The 12,008-nt window shown below is 29.2% G+C and overlaps 2 protein-coding genes across 2 annotated transcripts in view; one reads left to right on the top strand and one right to left on the bottom strand.

Annotated features, from left to right (window-relative positions):
* The window catches only part of prtgb (protogenin homolog b (Gallus gallus)), a 35,363-nt gene extending 25,675 nt beyond the window's left edge, over window positions 1-9,688 (bottom strand). The window contains exons 1-2 of the mRNA XM_073942508.1: window positions 9,541-9,688; window positions 6,265-6,555 (exon numbers count right to left, since the gene is read on the bottom strand). Of these exons, the coding sequence (XP_073798609.1) occupies window positions 6,265-6,555; window positions 9,541-9,607 (358 nt within the window). The 5' untranslated portion in view covers window positions 9,608-9,688. The remainder of the gene's footprint in view (window positions 1-6,264; window positions 6,556-9,540) is intronic.
* The window catches only part of twf1a (twinfilin actin-binding protein 1a), a 606,573-nt gene that overhangs the window by 298,710 nt on the left and 295,855 nt on the right, over window positions 1-12,008 (top strand). The gene's annotated exons all lie outside the window — the stretch shown is intronic.

The raw sequence follows: 12,008 nt of genomic DNA, 5'->3' as shown, positions 1-12,008 counted from the left end.
AATGAGGCTCTGGTCTGAAATTAGTGTCTTATAATGCAGCTCACATCGCAGTGTGGAATCCATGTTGTACACACTGCTAAAGTCACTTTAATGCAAATGAAGTGACAACAAACTAGAGGATTGTTGGAGGCCAAGAAAATAAAAGTAAATAAAATGTTACGTTTATTTCAATGCATTACTTACAGTTGTGTGTAATTGTTTGTGTAAATGGTTTCTATTTATAATATAATATAATATAATATAATATAATATAATATAATATAATATAATATAATATAATATAATATAATATAATATAATATAATATAAAAATATAAAACTATTATGATATAATATGAAAAATAATAATATAACATATATATATATATATATATATATATATATATATATATATATATATATATATATATATATATATATAAAAATGTAAAATAATATACTATTATAATATTATATAAATGTTAATAACAATAATAATAATATTATAACAATATTTAATATAATATAAAATTACATTAATATAGTATAGTAAATAATAATAATATAACAATATATAACGTAATTTTAAAATAATAATAATAATATTGGTATAGTATAATAAATAATACAATAAATAATAATAATAATAATATATAATATAATATAAAACACAAACGATTATAATATACAATAAAACAATGTAATATGTAAAATATTATCACATAAAATAAAAATAACATTAAATAATATAGTAATACAAATAAATATAACATAATAATGATATAACAATATATAATATATTGTAAAATAATATAACTATTACGATATAATATAAATAATAATAATAACAATAATATTATAACAATATTTAATATAATATAAAAATGTATTTTTATAGTATAATATTAATAAATAATAAAAATAATATAACAATATATAATATAATAAGAAAATATAATATTATAGTATAATAAATACAATAACATAATAATTATATATAATATAAAATAAAAATATAACGATATATAGTAAAAGAATATAATATATTAAATATTATGACATAATATAAAAAATAACAATATAAAATTAAATAATATAGTAATAAAAATAAATATAATATATAATATAATAAGATATAATACTAATAATATAATATAATATAATATAATAACTACTATGACATAGTATAATATTAATAATAATATAATAATATATAATAAAAGGAAAAAAATATTTCAATATAATAGAAGAATATTGTAATAGATAATAAATAATATAATATAATATAACAAATAAATATAAGTTTTTTAATATAGTACAATAATATAATATAATAACGAAATAATGAAATATAATAATATAATAACAATGTAACAATATATAATATCATATAATATATTATAATATATTCTATATAAATAAAATAATATAAATAATATAAAATGCTATAATATAATATAATATAATATAATATAATATAATATGATGTAATATAATATAATATAATATTATATAAAATAATATAATATAATGTAATATAAAACAAAAAATTATAATATAATATAATATAATATAATATAATATAATATAATATAATATAATATAATATAATATAATATAATATAATAAAATATAATATATACAGTGCAGTATCAGGCCATTTCTGCATTTTCAACACAAAAAAACGCCTGGTCCCCATTTGTATTTATAATAGAATATAAAAAATTAAATAAAGTGATGGTTTCCCTTTACATCAGGAGCCATGGCTATTGATTTGGACTGGTTTGTATATTTTATCTAAAAAACCTGTCACTATACACTGCAATTATAATCCCCAAACACCACAGATCCAGCTCAAAATCTGCTTTAATGTTTGACTGAAGGGAAAAAAGTCACCTATATCTTAGATGACCTGTTATTAAGTAAATTAACAGGACATGTTCAATTTTGGGTGAACTAACCCTTTAACAAGCACAACCTTGGATTTTACTAATGCTTTAGCAAATGTTGAACCATGATTAATAATGATAATAATGCATTGTTCATTATTATTTCATGTCTATTAATGCATTCATTAAAACATTAAATATTGTGATATTTTGTTTTGCCGTCATATATCACAAGATGAAGATAAATCCACCACATGATTTAGAATATCTCAATTTGGAAAGATTTTATTCATTTAAATGGGCTGGGGCGATCAAGTCTTTTTCTGTGCAGGGAATCTGCATAAATTACGCTCAATTACAAGCAAAATAAATAAATAAACAGAGCTGTGTGGTTTTCTGGGGAGTCTAACAGTATTCAAGCACAATCAAATGTAAAAAACATGGTCATCATTCCCTTATTCATTTATTTTCTTGTAGACTTAGTCCCTTTATTAATCCGGGGTCGCCACAGCGGAATGAACCGCCAACTTATCCAGCAGGTTTTTACGCAGCGGATGCCCTTCCAGCCACAACCCATCTCTGGGAAAAACATGGTCATCACTGTATAAATAATAATAAAAAAAACTCTTTATCTTTTAATCGTTAATGAATAATCTCATCCTGCAATGTGACTATTGCAGATACACACATAATCGATGCTCAAACCCTAATTAACATCAACGAATGAAACTTTATTGTGAAGTGTCTAAATATATCATGACTGAACTATTGTAAATGTGCAAAATTAAACATGTTCTTCTTAATGTTTATTAAAAGCAGTGAAATGAACACACAATGCAAACCTCTGCTGTTAAATCTGCTCATCTGGGCAGTAAAGTCCAGATCAATGCTGAGGTCAAACAGCACAGAAGGTCAGAGGTCAGTCCAGTCCGTCTGTCCGAGACTCTGATTAAATGTGTTCAGGACACAAACTGCCCGTGATTTACACAAATACTGTAATAAACACTTATTGTACACCCCGTTTACTGTTAGCAAACTACGAGCAAAACTTTAGACTGAACCATTTCTGTTGTAAAATAAGCAAAATCTAAAACCGCCTCTGTAATATTCCTAAAATAAATACAGTTGCAGCCAGAATTATTCCCCCCCTTTGAATTTGTTTTTCTTTTTTAAATATTTCCCAAATGATGTTGAACAGATTGAGGAAATGTTCACAGTATGTCGGATAATATTTGTTCTTCTGGAGAAAGTCTGATTTGTTTTATTTCAGATAGAATAAAAGCAGTTTTAAATTTTTTAAACACCATTTTAAGCTCAATATTATTATTCCCTTTAAGCTATATATTTACCTATAGTCTACAGAACAAACCATCATTATACAATAACTTGCCTAATTACCCTAACCTGCCTAGTTACCCTAATTACCCTAGTGAAGCCTTTAAATGTCACTTTAAGCTGTATAGAAGTGTCTTGAAGAATATCTAGTCTAATATTATTTACTGTCATCATGACAAAGAGAAAATAAATCAGTTATTAGAGATGAGTTATTAACACTATTATGATTAGAAATGTGCTGAAAACATCTCCGTTAGACAGAAATTGGGGGAAAAAATAAACAGGCGGGCGAATAATTCTGACTTCAACTGTATGTGCATTTCCATTTGTTTGTATATGCATTTCCAAGTCATTTTTCACCCCAAAATTAGAAGGGATGATAAATTATACTTATTATTATATTGTATTTATTTCACATTGTGGCGATATATAAAGTTAAATATGCATTATTATAAAGTATAGGCAGCACTGTAGCTCAGTAGTTAGCACTATCGTCCCACAGCAAGAAGGTCGCGAGTTCGAGTCCCGGCTGGGTCAGTTGGTGTTTGTGTGTGGAGTTTGCATGTTCTCCCCGTGTTGGCGTGGGTTTCCTCCGGGTGCTCCGGTTACAGTCCAAACACATGCTCTTTAGGGGAACTGATGGACTAAACTGGTCGTAGTGTATGAGTGTGTATGGGTGTTTCCCATTACAGGGTTGCAGCTGAAAGGACATCCACTGTATAATGCTGGACACGTTGGCGGTTCATTTCGCTATGGTGACCCCTGATGAATAAAGGGACCGAAGGAAAAGGAATGAATGATATTTTTTTTCACACTGTGGCGATATACAGGGTGGGCCATTTATATGGATACACCTTAATAAAATGGGAATGGTTGGTGGTATTAACGTCCTGTTTGTGGCACATTAGTATATGTGAGGAGGGTTGTATATAACTCATGAAAAAATAAAGTTAAGTTTAAAAACAAGCACACCATTGCTTTTCTTGTGAAATTCTCAATATGTTTATTAAGGTGTCTCCATATAAATGGTTCATCCTATATATATATATATATATATATATATATATATATATATATATATATATATATATATATTTTTTTTTTTTTTTATAGACATGATTTTAAAGTGTATAAGTGTGTAACATTTTAGGATGTGATGTCAAACCTGTAGATTCAGGATCGAGCCTCCTTTTTTCGGCAAAAAAAAAAAAAATACAGAATTTTTTCAGCTGGTTTTAGGGTCAAATTAAATGAGTTCTTTGTATTATGCTTGCATGTAGGACTTTGGTTTAAGAAAAATGCAGTATAAAATGCACTTTTCTGCTGAATTTTAAAAGCATTATCTTTCTATGTTAGATGTTGGGTGACTAAAATATTGTTTTAATAAATATATCTGTCTATTAAATCAGTTTTGTTTAAAATGCGTCAAAATATATAACCTATATTCACTAAGAAATGGATTAAAATGTTTTTTTTTTTAAATGTGGTGTACTCAATTATGCTGAGCACTGTACAGTTAAAGTCAGAATTATTCGCATTCGGTGTATTTTTTTGCCCTATTTCTGTTTAATGGAGAGCAGATGTTTTCAGCACATTTCTGCACATAACAGTGTTAATAACTCATCTCTAATCACTGATTTATTTTCTCTTTGTCATGATGACTGTAAATAATATTAGACTAGATATTCTTCAAGACACTTCTATACAGCTTAAAGTGACATGTAAAGGCTTCACTAGGGTAATTAGGGTAAAGTTAGGGTAATTAGGCAAGTCATTGTATAACAGTGGTTTGTGCTGGAGACAATCCAACACTAATATTGCTGAAGGGGCCAATAATATTGACCTTAAAATGGCTTTGAAACATTTAAAAACTGCTTTTATTCTAGCCCAAATAAAATAAATCAGACTTTCTCCAGAAGAACAAATATTATCAGGCATACTGTGAACATTTCCTCAATCTGTTCAACATCATTTGGGAAATATTCATTCACAGGAGGGCAAATAATTTTGACAAATGCAATAAATGGTAACAACACAAAAAAATGCACATTTGACCTCAAATCATCTGTACGGGTTTACCTTGTATTTGTCTTGAACTTGATCTTAATGAATGCTGTCTAAGAGAGAGAACAGCAGGTTCGAGAGCAGATTTGCTCTTCGTCAGCTGCTGTTGTTCATGAACACAAGCTCTCAAACAAAGCCTCCGCTGCTGCTCCTCTATAGACCTGCACTGCTGAACGCATCAGAATAAAGGCGCTCCCACAACCCTGCTGACCCCTAACCTCTGCCCCCTGACCTCTGGACAGACGGACCCCGAGCAAACCAATGCAAACCCCCTTCAGCCTGAGCGATGCAGGACGTCCTGGTCACATTGACTTTCTTCAATTATCAATGTGGGGGTTTATCCATGTTTCTACATTTTGCAGTTCTGTCCTGCTGCTTGTACAAGATGTAAAATGCATCTCTGGTGTATCTAGAGTGAGTTTCATTCAGCCTGAGCTCAAAATAATGCTCTCTGAAACTGACCCTTTCAGGATTTAATCCTAATTGTGGTGCTTTGGTGACTGCCGCTTTAAATGCAAATGAGATTGTGCTCTTTTCAAAAGAGGGTGGAGCTACAGACGCCTGTGTTAAGGCACAGTGATATGTTATATGCATGTGTGCATCAGTTTGAGTGTGTGCTTCATGCTTGTGTCAGTCTATGGCTTCATCTAAAGCTCCACATCTATAATCCTCTGAGTCTATGCTGACGTTATCTTCAGCAGCTCAAACACTCTAATGACTAATGGACAGACGGCTGCTTCTCACTCAGGGCTGCTGGAGATGCTAATGAGACGGGCACTAGTGGGCGGGGCTTTCCCCATCTGATGAGGGAGAATGCTAATCAAAGTGTTTCCTTCATCAAGTCTGATCATAAACAATACAATTAAATGATGTTCACTATTAGAAGCTGCTTATATTCACACACAAATGTGTTTAAACCCCTTAAAAAAGTCATTTCTGAATGATAGGTGCTCTTTAAATCCAAATATGAACCTGTATGTCATATAAACACACCCACCTGTGATTGTAAGCCGGGCTCTGTGGCTGATGATGGCTCCGTATTGGTTGTTAGCGATGCATTGGTAGTAACCCTCATCTCTCTGCTGGGTCAAATTGGACACACAGAGCGAGCCGTTGGACAGCAAGCGCACACACTCGCTCTCTTGGATCTGGACGCCGTTTTTCCGCCAACGTACGCTTACGGGAGACTCGCCTCCGGCCTGACAGTCCAGAACAACATGCTGACCCGCAGATACACTCACATCCTGAGGCTCGATGGAGAACCATAACTCACTGAAGCCAAACACACCTGCAGGAGGACACACACACACACACACACACACACACACACTGGGTTAAGCAATGATGCTACACACTCTGCTGAAGTTTACACATATTTACATCACATTTTAATTCTTGCTGTAAGTGCTGATTAACAGAGACTTTTTGGCACATTTATAGAGATAATTGTTTTAATAAATAATGTCTTATGACTAAATTCTTTTGTCTTCGCCATGATGACAGCACATAATATTATGAGGTATTCTGCAAGATACTAGTATTCAGCTTAAAGTGCAACTTTAGATTAAATAGGTTAGTCATGAATAACTGTTGATATTGTAATTATTTTTATTTAAATTAATATTATACGTTCATAATTTTTATGTAATTAAATTATTTTCTAGTTAGTTAATAATAATTAAAAATTCAAATTTAATTTTAAACAATTAAATATTATTTATATTATATCAATATTTTTATATTTTATGTTATTTTGTTACTATAAATATTATTTCATTAAATCTTTGCGTAGATTATTTTTAGTTAACTAATAAAACATTTATTTAATATTTAATATTTAATTGTATTTAAATAATTATTGTTTTTTATATTAATTACATTATATCAATAGTTATATTAATATTTATTTTATTAAATCTTTATTTAATTGAATTATTTCCTATGGAATTAATAATAAAATATTTATTTAATAGTTGATTAGCTTATTTAAATTATATTAATTTATATAAATTATATATTTATTTAAATGTATGATAATTTTAGTATATCAGTATTTATATTCATATTTATTTTATTAAATCTTTATACTAAATTATTTTATATCAAATTTATTTATTATATAATAATATAGTTAATTCATTTATTTAAATGATGTTAACTTATATAAATTATATATTTGTTGAAATTTATATTAATTATAGTGTTCATATTTATTTTATTGAATCTTTAATTAAATTATTTTATATGTAATTAATAATACAACATTTATTTAATAGTTAATTAGTTTATTTGAATCATATTAACTTATACAAATTATTTATATATTTATTTCAATTTATAGTAGTTATAGTATATCAATATTTATATTAATTTTTTTTAAATTATTTTATATTTATTTAATCATTAAAAATTTAAGTTTATATTTAATATTGTAATATATAGTTACACATATGTAAATATTTATTATTATAGTTAATATTTAATTAAAACATAATAATATTAATAATAATAATAATAATGATGATGACTATTAATAATAATATAAACAAATTCAAAGCTAATAACACCTAATTAGTTGCAGTGGTAAATATAATAATATAGGGAAAAAAATGTTAATCTAAAAAATAATTAAGGGGAGTAATAAAATTAACCACAACATTAAAAAAAAAAAAAAAAATATATATATATATATATATATATATATATATATATATATATATACATATTACTCCAGCCAAACAAAAAAATTGCCTTTTTCCACAAGAAAATGAAATTAAAATGTGGTTAAAAATGATAAACAACACTTTGGAAATTGCAGAAAAATTATTTAAATTTCATTTCAGAGCAAATATTTTAGTTTCAACTCTATATGATTATTATACGAGTTACATGGTGAAATAAGAGTTTTGCCATATCACAGCCATAACTGCAGAGAGCCAAGACTTGAACAGGCCACTGGACTGAGAGCATTTCAATAGATTTAATCCACTTATTCACGGTCAACTGAGAGAGAAAAATCATCCTGCCATCGGTGCTTTTGCTGGACACTGAGGCCTTTTATTTCTGATCTTCATGACTGCAGCTTTTCACACAATACAAGGAGAAAACAGGCCATGCGTCCAATATTAAGACTGATGGAAATCTAAATCTGCTGCATCTTAATACAACTCCAGTCAAAACACGAATTAATGTTATATATATATATATAATATTTAGAATCAATTTTTGCGTCAGATGATCAAAATGAGTGTTTTTCTGCAAACAGACCACTAAAAGTACATCCATAAAATAAATTATAAAAAAAACAAATGATAAAAGTACAATTTATTTCTGTAAAGATGTAATTATTCAGAAAATGCACCTTTACTTAGGCATAGATGAATGAATGGGAAGATAGATGGATGCATAGATGGATAGATATGTAAATAAACAAACAAATAATGCACACAAACATTCATATAAGAAAACTGAACAAAATGCATCATATAATATCCAAATATTCAATAAATATATGAATATCAAAACTGTTTATTCCATCTTTTATTCAGCAATGTTGATTTATAACATGGAGTACATTTGTCAGATCTTTTTTTTATATTTTTAATCCGATTTAACACATTTTTAATGTTTAAATGATTTTATTCTGCTGTTTTTAATTCCTATACCTGTATTGTAAGTTTCTTTTATCTGGTTTATGTAAAGCACTTGCAAATGACCATTGTGTATGAAATGTGCTATAGAAATAAACTTGTCTTGCTTAGTTTTTAATTTAACACATTAAATACTGATGACATGTCTACAACAGAGGTTAAAAAGTGACAAATACGGCATGCTATCTTAAAAATAACAACATATTCTGTTAAAAACAAAAATATATGATAATTAAACTGTACATTTAGATGTGAAATCCTTTTTATAAGACCTGACTAACATTTCCCCAGCATTATAAAGGGACTAATATTAGCAAAAATAATAACTTCATGCTAGAACACCATTAACGTTACATACAACGGCAGACATGGTAAAAACGCAACATTCACTCGTATCCAAAGCACCTGCGTGTATTAAATGACTTTCATATTAAATTTAGAAGCATCGACAGCTGATATCACATCGAAAAATAATCAAACAACAAGCTAAATCAATCGACTGAGCGAATCTGGAGAGTTCATCATTAGTTTAGCGATAGTAAACAAACACCGAGGACTTGGAGATCTCCAACCTTTACGCGCGAGATTCCACTCAAAACACAGGCGATTGAAACATCTCTTACCTGAAAACGATAAAATCCAGAATATAATCAGCCACTGCTGATGTGTTTTCCATCTCACAGACCCCATTTATCGATAATTCACATTAAATCCGTGGATAAATCCCGCGAGCGCATCATGACTGTCCGGACACCTTCTGCTTTACTGACTGACTGACTGAAGCTGAGAGCCGCTCCCGCCGCTGAGGTAGCTCCGCCCACTCCATCACACGTGACCCTATGTAATCCTGCAAGACATTTCATCTTGTTTACCTGTAAAATTATCTATAAAATACAACATTTTAACACAATAATCGCTCTTCCCCCTCTAAAAACAAGGCGTTATTTTAAAATATTTTCATTTTAAAAATATTAAAAGCCTTTAAACGCACACTCAAACAAATATTGATAAATAAAGTGGCGTTTTCTGACATTCATCAGCCAATAATGGATAAATACATACATTTTTAGACACAACTTGCTTATTTTTTATTAATTGTGTTCAGTTTTAAATGAATGTAAGGTTAAACATACATATAGACAGTAGAAAATGGAGGATTCTCTCACAAATATGCATTATTATGAGTAATTTTGCATTTGGGTGAATTTGAATAGTGCTGTTTTAACTATCTGAAACACTTATTTATATTTATATACATTTATTTATATTCTGTTTAATATTGGACATAACTGACGAGTGCTTATTAACTAAATTTTGTGTAATTATGTATAACTGCATGCCATTTTCAACAGCTTTATGTAGAAGCATCCACGTGTTCTTTATTTGACTGGTGTTTATATCAGCAGTATAGGTATATATATATATATATTGGTGTTTATATCAGCAGACACTTTCTCCATTTTATTTTAAGCACAGTGTTGATTTAATGTTGATTTATGAGGAGAAATGCAGTAAATGCAGCTATTGATCCAGAGAACAGCTGATCAGTCCATTGACCAAACACACACACACACACACACACTCACACGCACGCACACACACACACACACACACATACATACAGACACATGCACAAAGACACACACACACACTCAAATACACATATACAAATACACACATACACACAAAACACTGTAATACACATTTACACAACCTCACACACTGATATACACATTAACACACATATAAAAATACACACAGACACAAAAACACTGACACACGTACACACAAACGCACAAAGACACACAAACACAGTGATATACACACACACACACACATGCAAAGACACACAACACATTGTGATACACAATGAAACTGGATGAATTATATAGTTATTTTTGGTGTATTTCACGTCATTAATGCTAATAACATGCTAACATATAATATATTTTTTACATTTTATTAAGTTAAAAGTTGCTGAAATGCTTTTAGTTAAAAAAACTGACAATAACTTTGAGTTTATAAGCAAATTAAAATCATCTTCAGTCTTTTAATTGTTCGTATTTCCAACCATATTCATTTCTAAACATAAGCACACTTTCAGAAGACATGGCTTACTATCTAAAGAGCTGTGCTTATATATATATATATATATATATATATATATATATATATATATATATATATATATATATATATATATATATATATATATATTATTATATATAATAATTTAATCCCATGTTCTTTCTCAGCATTTATACTGCTCGTCTAAAACTTGCTCCCTAAAGCAGCTGAGGCGTGTGTGTGTGTGTGTTTGGTCAGTCGGTGACAGCAGGCCGTGGATCAATAAGGCCGCAGTGGTTAGTATTGTGTGAATATGCGAGGATCATGGGAAAGGGCTGCGCTGCGCTCTCATTGGTCAGAGTCACGGTCAGGGTCAACCCCCAGTCACATGACCTCTGACCTCTGGCTTGGACACAATGACCTCTGCTCCCCCAAAAGCAGATCTGATCGAACATGCAGAAGAGCTTTTAATGTCAGTGCTTGATAAGACTCGCACAGCTGATTCAGCTCAAATAAACACTGCTGCTCTACACGTTACACTGATCACTGCTCATCTGAATCAGCGCTCAGTAGACTTTCCCAAGTGCATTTCTGCTACTAGCTTAGCCTTTTTTTATTATTATTTTATTATTCTTTAAAATGTTTTTTTTTTTAAGTTTAAAGTAAAATTACTCTGTATAGCTCATTAAATGTGCACAAAATAAGGGTTTTAATATAGAGAAATAGTTATAATACAGAATATTAATATATACATCTTAATATAAAAGGTCAGATTCTACAAAGTGAACACTAATTGTGTGTGTGTGTGTGTGTGTGTGCACAATTATATCCTGCAAGACATTTCATCTTGTTTACCTGTAAAATTATCTATAAAATACAACATTTTAACACAATAATCGCTTCTCTCCCCATAAAAACAAGGTGTTATGTTAAAAATATTTTCATTTTAAAGTATACACCCATAGTAAAAGCCTTTAAATGCACACTCAAACAAATATTGCTATATAAAGTGGTGTTTTCTGAC

The sequence above is a fragment of the Danio rerio genome, chromosome 25 (genome assembly GCF_049306965.1).
Source record: "Danio rerio strain Tuebingen ecotype United States chromosome 25, GRCz12tu, whole genome shotgun sequence".
Classification (NCBI taxonomy): Eukaryota; Metazoa; Chordata; class Actinopteri; order Cypriniformes; family Danionidae; genus Danio; species Danio rerio.
This window is presented reverse-complemented; position numbering and strand designations above follow the sequence as displayed.